At 38.4% G+C, this 10,788-nt stretch overlaps 1 protein-coding gene across 10 annotated transcripts in view; it reads right to left on the reverse strand.

Annotated features, from left to right (window-relative positions):
- Positions 1-10,761, reverse strand: part of cadps2 (Ca++-dependent secretion activator 2) — a 101,522-nt gene extending 90,761 nt beyond the window's left edge. For 5 of the 10 annotated variants that reach the window (XM_056740335.1, XM_056740342.1, XM_056740336.1 and 2 more), the window contains exon 1: positions 10,244-10,761. In XM_056740335.1, the coding sequence (XP_056596313.1) occupies positions 10,244-10,549 (306 nt within the window). In that variant the 5' untranslated portion in view covers positions 10,550-10,761. The remainder of the gene's footprint in view (positions 1-10,243) is intronic. The other 5 variants (XM_056740340.1, XM_056740341.1, XM_056740338.1 and 2 more) reach the window with 2 other exon arrangements.
- Positions 10,762-10,788: the final 27 nt, after the last annotated feature.

A 10,788-nucleotide genomic window follows, 5' to 3' on the forward strand; every position in this document is an offset into this window, starting at 1 on the left:
GATTGTTTCTCCGCAGAATTTATTATGAGGTGAATCTAGCACATGATTTGATGTAATTAGTGCGGGTTAGTTCGATGACATGCTGGAACATTTTTTGTTTGTGTTTTGTTTTAAGTTAACTCGTAAGCAGGCATGGTGTTCATATTTGTACTTTAGCTTGTTAGAAAGTTGCCCTTCACATGCTGGTTTGTGTCATCCTGTTTAACATGTTAAATTTACGTGTCGCAGTAACCCTTTAAAAAATTACATATTGCTGCATGTATATATACAGAAATATGCTGTATTTTTACAGTAAAACTGTCGTTAGTGATTTACAGTACTCTTGTCTTGGTTATCAGTAAATTGCTGTCACTTTTACAGTACATTTTTTACAGTATACAGTAAATGTGGATGTTGACAGATGATGAAATCTTGACAGACTCGCACTGAAACTCCAGAGGATATCCAAACACTATCACACCACTATGTCAATTAAACATCCATTAAGTCAAACCAATTTCTTGAATGTTTACCTTCACTTTCACTGATCATTCATTTCTACTGTGTTCCAGCATTGTGAGGTGAAAACACTGATTCCTTGTGTCATATGTCAGTGAATCTCTCCTACGGGAATTCAACGTGACTGTTTAGAGGAGTTGTGCACAACAGCGAGAGAAAGGTACCGCGGAGCATCTCGCTGTCCTAAAGGTCTGTCACGACTATTGATGCCCTGAAGCTCCTCTCTGCTCTCCGCCGATAAAGAGTAGCATGCTGTGTGAGAGCGTTTTACACACCCACACCTTGTTTTCTACTGATTTTGCTTATTTCCAAAGCCTCACATTGGTTTATTGTGTTATAATTTGTGAAGGGAGGAGAACAAGGTATTCTGGAGTACTGTTGTGCCAATGTGGTTGAGTAATGTTGATTAACACAATGGCAAACTCAGAAGATCTTTGAATTTAATACTTGTTTCTATACTTTATTCACTATTTTGTCAGCTTTTCTAGTGGGTGGAAGGAAAGAAACTTTCTTGATTCTGTAGCAGCCATAGCCAATTTGACGGCAATAAAAACAAGGTGGAATTTTAGATGTTGTTGCTGGATGTCATCTGTTCATCTGACACTTTGAAAACACATATTTTTACAAATTACCAGTCTACACACCCCAGGCTGTGAAAATGAGACCTGACCTTTGACCTTTAGACAGTAAAGCAAATTAAAAATCACCTGACTATCACTTACAGACTCATTTTGTGCACACAAACATAAATATTGCATCTATTCAGAGCTACAGAAAAACACAGGTGGACTTACAGAATAACTGAGAAGTCACACGCTGAATTATCTTACAGAGTGGACAGCACTAAAATTAATCTCCAGCATCTCTAAACAAGCGAATATCCCTCATTTGAAGAGATATATTGGCATGTTGTCTTGCAGGGGTATGTAGGTGGGTGACTGGGGCACATTTATCTGCATACAGATACATTCAGCTCCTCTAATAAAACAGCAGACGCTTTCTCAATATCCTCACACCTCCTCACTTTCCTTTTTTAAGGCCCCATTTTGAACAGAGTCATTCAAAACGTTCTCTTGTCCTCGGGCGAAATGCAGGAAATGCTGAGAACCATTACCCAGATAAAGGGTTGCAATTATGCTTTTGACCTGAGACGCTTGACATGTTCTTGCTTCTTGTTCTTTAGACGTTCTGTCGCTCGTTAAAGTGGTGAAGCCGTCGATCTTCTGATCAGCCCTCTTCACTCTGCTATCTCAAGGCCCTCTCTGAAGACTTGAACATGCAGCTTGTTACTTAATCAGAGCTCTAGAGACTCGAGGCCCTCCACATATAGTAACTATCCGCATAACTACAATTACCAAAGACATCTGTATACAGTATTATGGAAAAACAGAAAAGGAAAACAACTGTGGTTTTGGTTTTTAATGATTGGTTTTCTGAGCTTGGCAAGCTGAGGAATTTAAGCATTCAAATAAATTAATCTGGTGTCTAGAAAATTTACAAGACTGACAACAATAATTTAGCTATAGTAAACAAGAGAGAATTCTGAGATACTACCAAGGCAGACAAATTTGCCAGTTTCTAGAATTGGAGACTATGGTAACTATGACGAGGAACAGGGATGGGAACAGAGAACCGGTAATTTTTTGGACAGGTACATAATTGGGTCGATACCAGAGTATCGATAATTTTAATGACAAACGATACTGTTATCGAAGCTTGCATTGTTTTATCTCTGTGTGTTCATGTGTTAAATGGCGAAATAGAGGCTGCTGCTGCTGCCTGTCATTTTCCATCCCTGAATGATGTCCAAATTGGCGAAGTTTGTTCAACGTATGTGTGATATCTAGGGCCATATGATTTCCGCAATGTATTTGTAATCTGCTTGTTTTGCGTGTTTATGAGTGAAAGAGTGACATGGTTGCGCTTGTGGAGCTTTCAGCGTTTCACAACGAGGAAGCTTCCGTCAAACACCCCTTAGCAGCAACCCGTCAAAATCCTGTATTCGAGAACAACTTATAAAATTGTTTCTAATAATTCGTCCCTGGAGTATATTACCTACCTTAGTAAATGTGCTTGTTATTTTTTTTATAAATTATAAAAAAATTGTACATATAATAAAAAAAATTCTATGCACATGCTTAGTGCCGTAAGTTGTCTGCTAAGGAACACACACACGTTTTGTTATGTGGCATTTTCTTTTTGCTCAGAAGCATTTGTAAATTGCAGTTCTAAAGCTCAGCTGTAATAAAGAAACTTAAAATGTTTAACATCTTTTAACATCATGTGTTTTTGCATCAAATTATTCAGTGTAGTATCGATGACAGTATTCGTAAGTACAGGTATCGATAAAATCTTTAAAGACACCCATCCCTAACCAGGACTACAACCGGGATGGTCCAATTGACCCTTCACATGAAGGTTGATTGACAGGCGATCTGACCAATCATAACTTCCATATTATGTGCCCCCGTGACTGAACGCCATTTTGTCTGACAAGCAAACCACTCCGAGAAACCTGCCGTAGTAGAACTTTGGTGATTAATATGAAAAAATAGCTTTTTAATTATTGTTCAGTATTAATGATCAACAACTTTTAATAAAAAATAAACAAACCACAAAACAAAAGTAAAATAATAAAACACAAACATAATAAAACATAACTTAAAATCAAGGCCTGGTCCTCTCTCGTCTTACACACCGGTCACAAGTCCTTTTCTGCTTCAGATCTCCTCCAAAGAGATGCGATACCCGTGCAACATAGCTGACAATCATCACTCGCTCCTCAGGGCTCTCGTCCCGCCTTGTTCGCTACAAACACGCTTAACCAATCACAGCAGACTACACCATCTGACCAATCACAAGACACTAGGCTAGCGGATGGAGGGGATTAGACGGATGAATCGCGGAACGAATCATTTTAGAGTAAGTAAAGAAGTAAGGTCAGAATAAATACCTATTATTTTGATATAATAGTGTTTTTACACCTTCTATGTACATAAACTTGTTGTTGGACACTCCATAAACCAAAGTAGGACCTTTAAATCATATGCTACTTTCTTTTTAAAGTAGCTTTATCTTTAACTTTATTCATAAAAAAACATATTCTGCTAAATGATAAATGAAACAAAGCAACCATTATTTAAATTACCCAAAATACTTTCATAAAATGAGTACATTTAAAGACATACACTATACTGTAGAACACACATAGAATCCCATTAGGGTGCCGTTCACATGTCGCGCTTAAAACCGCACGGAAAACATCAATCGCACTGTTTTGTAAGCTTGCCCTCTCCTGGCATCTGGATTGTATGGATCGTATGCACTGAAAAGGTGCAAAATGTGACCGGCCCCAAAGACTATTTTTCAATTTGTAAAGTTAAAAAGAGAAACGTCAGCTAGATGACAACAGAAACAAAGCTGCACTTACGCAATATCAACCAAATTTAAAGTAAATTTAAAGATATATTCTGTAGAACACATTCATTTAATCCCAAAATTGTATTGCAGAATGGTGAAGGATTGGCCATGAAAGTCAGAACGATCACTAAATAAAGTGTCATTCTCAATTTCACACAACAGCATCAAAAGTTGCAGTACCAAAGCAGGCATCGAGTTTATTCAGTCAGTTGGCGAAACATACTGTCACGGTCCCTCTTTCACACACACACTTACAAAGCTCATTACTAAAGAAGCTAGTGGGTACTGTTGTAAGACCTTAATTGTTCAATAATATTTTTCCACATTGCCTTAGATCAACAGAATTGCTTCTCCAAATCCGTTCCAATTTCAGGAGTAATTTTTACAGCAGAAAACCAGCACTGTGGGATAAACCAGATCAAGTGGGCACTGATAGAAAACATTATGCTATACAGCTACAGTTTGGGACAACAGGTGCTCTGGGAGCGGTTTGTCTAATTAAACAAGGTCTGCCTGTTCACTGCAAGCTGTTTTGCTGTGATTTGTTCAGCAATTAAACAATGAAAAAACAGACTTTTGAGAATTTCCACAGATGAAAATGTGATGGTTGAACAGATCCCATATTTCCATCACATTAAATCACTCCAAACCAAACACTCCCTAGCACTGACACAAGTCAAATATTGTCACTGTGCTTAAGAAATCTAGTATGTCCAAATTCGCTGTTTTCATGAAATGGGAAAAAAAACAATGTACTTTATTATCAAAGTTGACAAGCACTTTTAAATACTTCTTTATTAGTTAGATATTTGCAAGTCCAAGTGACAAACATAAAGAATGACTAATAGTAAAAATAAAAATCGTAAAATATGGAGATACAAGGTTTCAGAAGGACAACAGCCACTGCACATAACACATTTTATCATTAAGCAACACATAACTGTTTGGTGATTGTGTTAAGTGCCTTCCGCTTCTATCATAAATTGGCATGACCGGGTGAACACACACAGTATTTGAAACACCATAAAGCAACTATACCAAACAGACTACAGTTCATCTCCACCAATAAGGATGCAAGACTGTAGCTAAATAAATAAACAACACCTAAATGCTTGGTGAGCATGATGGTCAACACCCCCTATGGGCATCATTAAAAAGAGCGAACTTACAGAGTGAAACCGTTCAAGAAATGGACCAGGGCATGACAGGGACAGAGGTGACATTACAGATCCGGGTTTTCCTTTATACTAAACAAACAAATTAACGCTGGGCATGCAGCTTAAAACAGATAAGATAATGAAATAAGGAGACTGTCTCTGTCACTGCGAACCTCCTGCTTGGCTTCTGGTGCTGGAACAGAAACCCTGTTGAAGCGACGGCAGAGATTTCATGGGTAGGTGGGTAATGGAATTACCCCATGGAAGACATGTCGGCAGGCACAACAATTGTATTTGAAGTTGTCAGCACTCCACAACATCTCATTACACACCTGCTGTTCTCATTTTTCTGCAAATGCATCAGGTTGACTTATCTGCAGATGCTGCTCCTTTACACTTTGTGAGCCTCAAATGTGTTGCTCACAAGCAGCAGGTCTAAATATGCAAGAGATAAACGCATAAAGAACTATTTCTTTTATACAGGGAGGTTTCCCTTTAGGGTGGATGATTTGGTATTACCCTAAACATGCCTTTTGGATTCGAGTGCATGTCTGGTTAGCACCTACTGAACCTTGCCGTGACTTCCTATGACTTCACTGCAAAGGATCACCCTTACATAACTGTGTGGAGATAGCCATCTCGTGAAGAGCAAAACTGACGAAGGATGTGGAATATGACAAAGGCGACAGGATTCTGCCTCCAGCGAGGTATCTGCCTGCCAATCTCCCACGCTAGATCCAGGACTTGTCTCCAGTGAAGAAAGAGGCAAGCTTGCTTACATAAACAAAATCAAAGTTTTTAAGAAGAAAAAACGCAAACAAAAACATGCAAGTTTCTTGTGCCAAAGGATTAGACATATGTGGAGAGACGAGCTGGACACATACGTCAATGTTATTTCCAAGATGTTGTTCTACAGTAACAACTGCATTAAAAAACTAGATATTGGGCTGCTCCTCAGATAAAAACAATGAACAGATGAAAGCGTAAGGAAACTTAGAGAAACAAATAGATGAAAGAGCTAGAAAGAGAACAGTCTGCTGGCCAGAGCAGAAAGTATTGGAAATGCAAACTATTTGTCATTGGAAGGAAATTTGGCTCACAAACAAATTAGCCTCCTAGTTAACAGATATTCATATTTAGGTGCATTCAGATATTCATCAGACACTCCTACTCATACAAGCCCTATTCAAACAACTACAGTATTAAAGCCATACCTATATTTATACCTGCCTACACATCCAACTAAGAACATCAAATAAAACTTGGTTAGGATATAAAATGCTGACAGTTACAGAGTTTGGTAGGTTTTAACTTTGAGTTTTATTTAAAACCAATGAGACTGACAACAACTGAATAGCAGACAATAATATGTATTGTAGGAGCACACCAGGGAACTTTCCTGGGTCTCTGCTTGTTTGCCGTCTATGCAATGAAATAACAACAACATGACCCTCCTGCCATGCATTTGGGCTACTTCTAACTATAGTCTACTTTATTCTGTTTTTAGTCTTACACTGGCACAACTATGAGCAAACAACTAGAATACTATTAAAGGGGAGATGGAAATATGAATGTTGAGAAAAAGAAATAAAGATCCTTGACACCTATGTGAAGACCAAGGATGGATGTTTGACCAAAGTGCCATAAATCATGTGGTTAAAATTAGGAGGCCAAAAACTATTACAGCGTTGGCCACAAAAACATCACACCTGTAAATCCTAGAGGTTGAAGCATTGTGTTTAGTGGATCATTCTTTGCCTCGGGGTCTGAGAGGTTTGTAATCGAGAAGTAAGCCATGAATTTCACATTACTGTAGAAGAATGTGAGGCCATCTGTCAACAAGAATTTATAACAATGCCCAAACCCTGCAAATTATTGGCTTAAAAGGTATGCATAGGTATAGGTATCACCTCAAAGATATGCAGGGGTTGATGCTTAAACTAAGTTGGTAAGAGAGCCAGAACATCATGCTAATTTTCTTTGTCTTACGAAAGCGACTATCTGGCTGCCACCACTGCTTCCAAGTTATAAGATCGATATTAGGAGCAGAGGTTTCCACTGAATTTAAGTGGTGGAAGTCTACATTTATTTAAGCGTAACCCTAACTGTGTAGAGGTCCAGTCCTATTGATCAACAACCTACATGTACAGACAGCAGCGAGGCCAAATCCAAATTTATACATTAGCATAGTTCTGACTATAATCCAACAATTCTGATTATTGTCTGGGAGGCTGATATGAGTCATTTCCCACACAAGCATATTCTTCATATGCTGATCCCAGATATGTGCTAACAGAGAAATGAAGAGGTGCAGACAGTCTCGCTGATTCTGTAACGCTCAACTGTATGAATGATCCATTGAGGATGAATAGACAAAATCTGATTAACAAGATTACCATTCCCTCTCAATTAAATGTGAATTTCAATTACCTTCGAAATAGAAATTTAATGGCTGCATATTTTCGCTATAAGACGGTAATGGGTCATAATTCCTGTGTGGACTTCTGTTTATTTACAGGTAAAGCCCAAGGCACTTTTATTATACCTTGCAGATTTTACTGTAGGTTACAGACCAATGAATAAAGCATAGACATTAAATCAATCTGGGTGATGAAGATTACGTATGTAAATCACAAAAATGTGACAATGCCCGGGAAAACCTTGTGAGTGTGATTTACCATTTCAATAAAATTATTCTGTGAATATATGCTTGATATATATAATATTGACTAATTTAGGCCATGTCAAAGATTAAAATCAAAGTGAAATGAATAGTTAAAATCAAACTTTAATGCTTGTTATCTCATAATTTAGATTATGAGACTTTTGTCTGGTTTTCAACGTTTGAATAGTATGCTCTGATGTCTGTATCGCCTAAAAATGCCTCATATCAGACATAAACGCATTCTATTCAACTGTACAGTATGTGGTATATTGTAGCTTTTGTAAATCCAAATGAGGCATTACACAACACATTTAAATTGCCCACATTCAGCTGTTGTTTGTTCGCGCTGAATTTCAGCCTACCAGCATGTGCCCTAGAAAAAACTCTGCTTTGCGCTTAAATCAAAACAAAAGTGAGTTGACAGCAAGGTGGCTTTTGGAGAAAGAAAGTGGGCTTTCGGGCCCGAAGCTATTACAAAAACTGTAAATAAGAAACCCGCTGTAAAAAGGCATAACAGGAGGGAAGGTTAAATCAAAGGAAAGGAAAAAAGTGCATGGTCGTTCGCATTCAAATATTCTTTTGATAACTGGATTGCAGACTTTGAAAGTACATATGCCAAAGGCATTGTGTGACTGACAGTGTAGCTGAGATTAGAGAAGCACTGCACTCAAACAGAATTCCCACTGTGCCGCTTAACGTATGCACACACAAGCACAAAAAAATGATCTTGCACAAAGTCACCCAGACCCTCTGAACAGACAAGAGATGCGTGTATGCATCCCTTGTGGCTATAAAAGAGAAGTCAAACTTCTGACTCCCTTCTATCATTTGGAGAGGCATATCAATAATGAAGGATGGTTGATTATATGCAGTGCAGTAAAAAATTGTCTCACTACCTGCATCACATTCAGGAGGAAAATGGTGCCTTAAGGGATACTTGAATTTCACTAGATCAGATCAGCAAAGCCAGAAAGATTCCCTTCTCATTCGGACAGCAAAGATATTTGCATTAAGCATGACAGCGAAAATCAATAATGTGCCGCTGGCCACCCTATAGATCTCTACCAGAGAACATTTACTCACAAAGACTATAGGGTAGATTTATTTATTTACAAATTTACGCATAAATAAGGGTATTACTTTCTGACTTTTACCGAAAAGCATTGGCTTTACCCTAAAGCATCCAATCGAACAACATTAGGCAAAAATCCTGAAATCAATAGAGGTCACAAGGTCTTATTGGATGCGTATAATTCAGACTTCCGCTTTTTTAGTGACTTAACAAAACGCAGAAAGCATGTAAACTGAACGACTTTAACAACTTACATTTTCAAAACATATAATGAGATATTAATCACATTAGATGAATTTACAATGCACAATTTTGTAGGTCAATAGGGATTCATTATATGTCTATATGATCTACTCTGTACACTTATTTAATGTAAAGGGAATGTAACATATATACATCGTAGCATTTCTTTATTTCCTATACCTGCTAACCATACAAGAGCACAAAGAGCACAATTATACGAACTGTAACTGGATTGCAATTTACAGGTCTCACAGGTGCGAAGCTGACAACACGTTATTATCACTAGAGTCTAATATGTAGGTATAACCGTACCGTTTTAGAAGTGTGATAGCATGCATTAAACAGATCCTTAATAGATTTAAAGTGAGAGTTCGCCCAAAAATGAAAATGTTATTTCATACCTGTATACATTCTGTGTTCTGATGAACACAAAGAAAGATATTTTGAAGAATGTCCTGTGAGATCATTGACTGCCATAGTAGGAAACATTGAATGGTAGTCAAAGGTGCCCCAGAACTGTTTGTGTTCCTAAATTCTTCAAAATATATCCCTTTGAGTTCAACAGAACAACAAAATAAACATTTTCTTTCCCACTATGGAAGTGGACAGAAAATTTCTAACATTCTTACAAATATCTTTCATTGGGTTTTACAGAACAAATACATTTATATAGATTTGAAACAACCTGAGGGTGAGTAAATGATGACAGAATTTTTATTTTGTATCCCTTTAATAGGTTGCGTCCAAACACCGTATATTTTAGAACTACTGTAGCAGGGGTGTGTGCTTGTCAAAATAGCACCTGTTATTGTTCCCATATAGTGAGTGATTCTGTATTATCTCCAATTCGTACAATGTCGATTCAAAACAAAGCTTTGGTTCAATGATGTCACTTTTACCTCAAACAGTACAAACCGTTGCACGCTCATATCAATTCTTAATCTTTATCAAACAAGTGGAACAACAAATAGGACAAGACTGCTAATTATTACAATATGTGCAAGAATACACCGTTTTCTATCTTATACATTAAATCTTATAAAGTAATATTTTCAACCCGACAAACGGGTGTGCAAAAAACAGGTCTGCAAGATCTTCGTGAACGCGCTTGGAGCGTAGCTGCAGTTTGACTTATTTAAAAAAACAAACCGCGAAATATTTCAAAGTGGCAGTTTAACCGACACTCACCTTCTGCTGACGGCGAGCCATATCTGTGGGCTGTTTGGCGTTAAACGGGTACGCGATACACCTCAACACAAACACGTAAATCTGTAGTTTAATTTTCCTTTCCGCTTCCTCTTTCTGAAGTCTCTTCTGTTCGATTTTGTCCGCTTCTTCGGGAGATGGGACCGCTTCTTTATTTTGGGGACGCGGGGCATCCGACGCCTTTTCGGGTTTGGGACTCTTTTTCACGGGTTTCCCGGTTTTAACGGGTGGTTCGTCCTCAGGTGGCAGTTCCCCCTCAGAATCGTCGCTGGAGGACGGGTCCAGCATGGTCGACACTCGCGAAGCGACAACTCCAGCTGTGTTTAAACCAGGGAAACGAGAGCTTTCCACCGCAAAAACCTTTTTTTTCTGGGGGAATGTGTCAGTCGCGAGACTTTTAAGGGCGGAGTCAAAGCGCGAGATGTTCGGTGACGGCTCAAGTTGAGTCGCTTTCTACCGCGAGGACCGAGGAGCGCGCGAGCTCGGGGAGGTTTGTGAGGAGTTATGCGAGACAGGTAGGCAACCTG

Source organism: Triplophysa dalaica, chromosome 24 (genome assembly GCF_015846415.1).
Source record: "Triplophysa dalaica isolate WHDGS20190420 chromosome 24, ASM1584641v1, whole genome shotgun sequence".
NCBI lineage: Eukaryota > Metazoa > Chordata > Actinopteri > Cypriniformes > Nemacheilidae > Triplophysa > Triplophysa dalaica.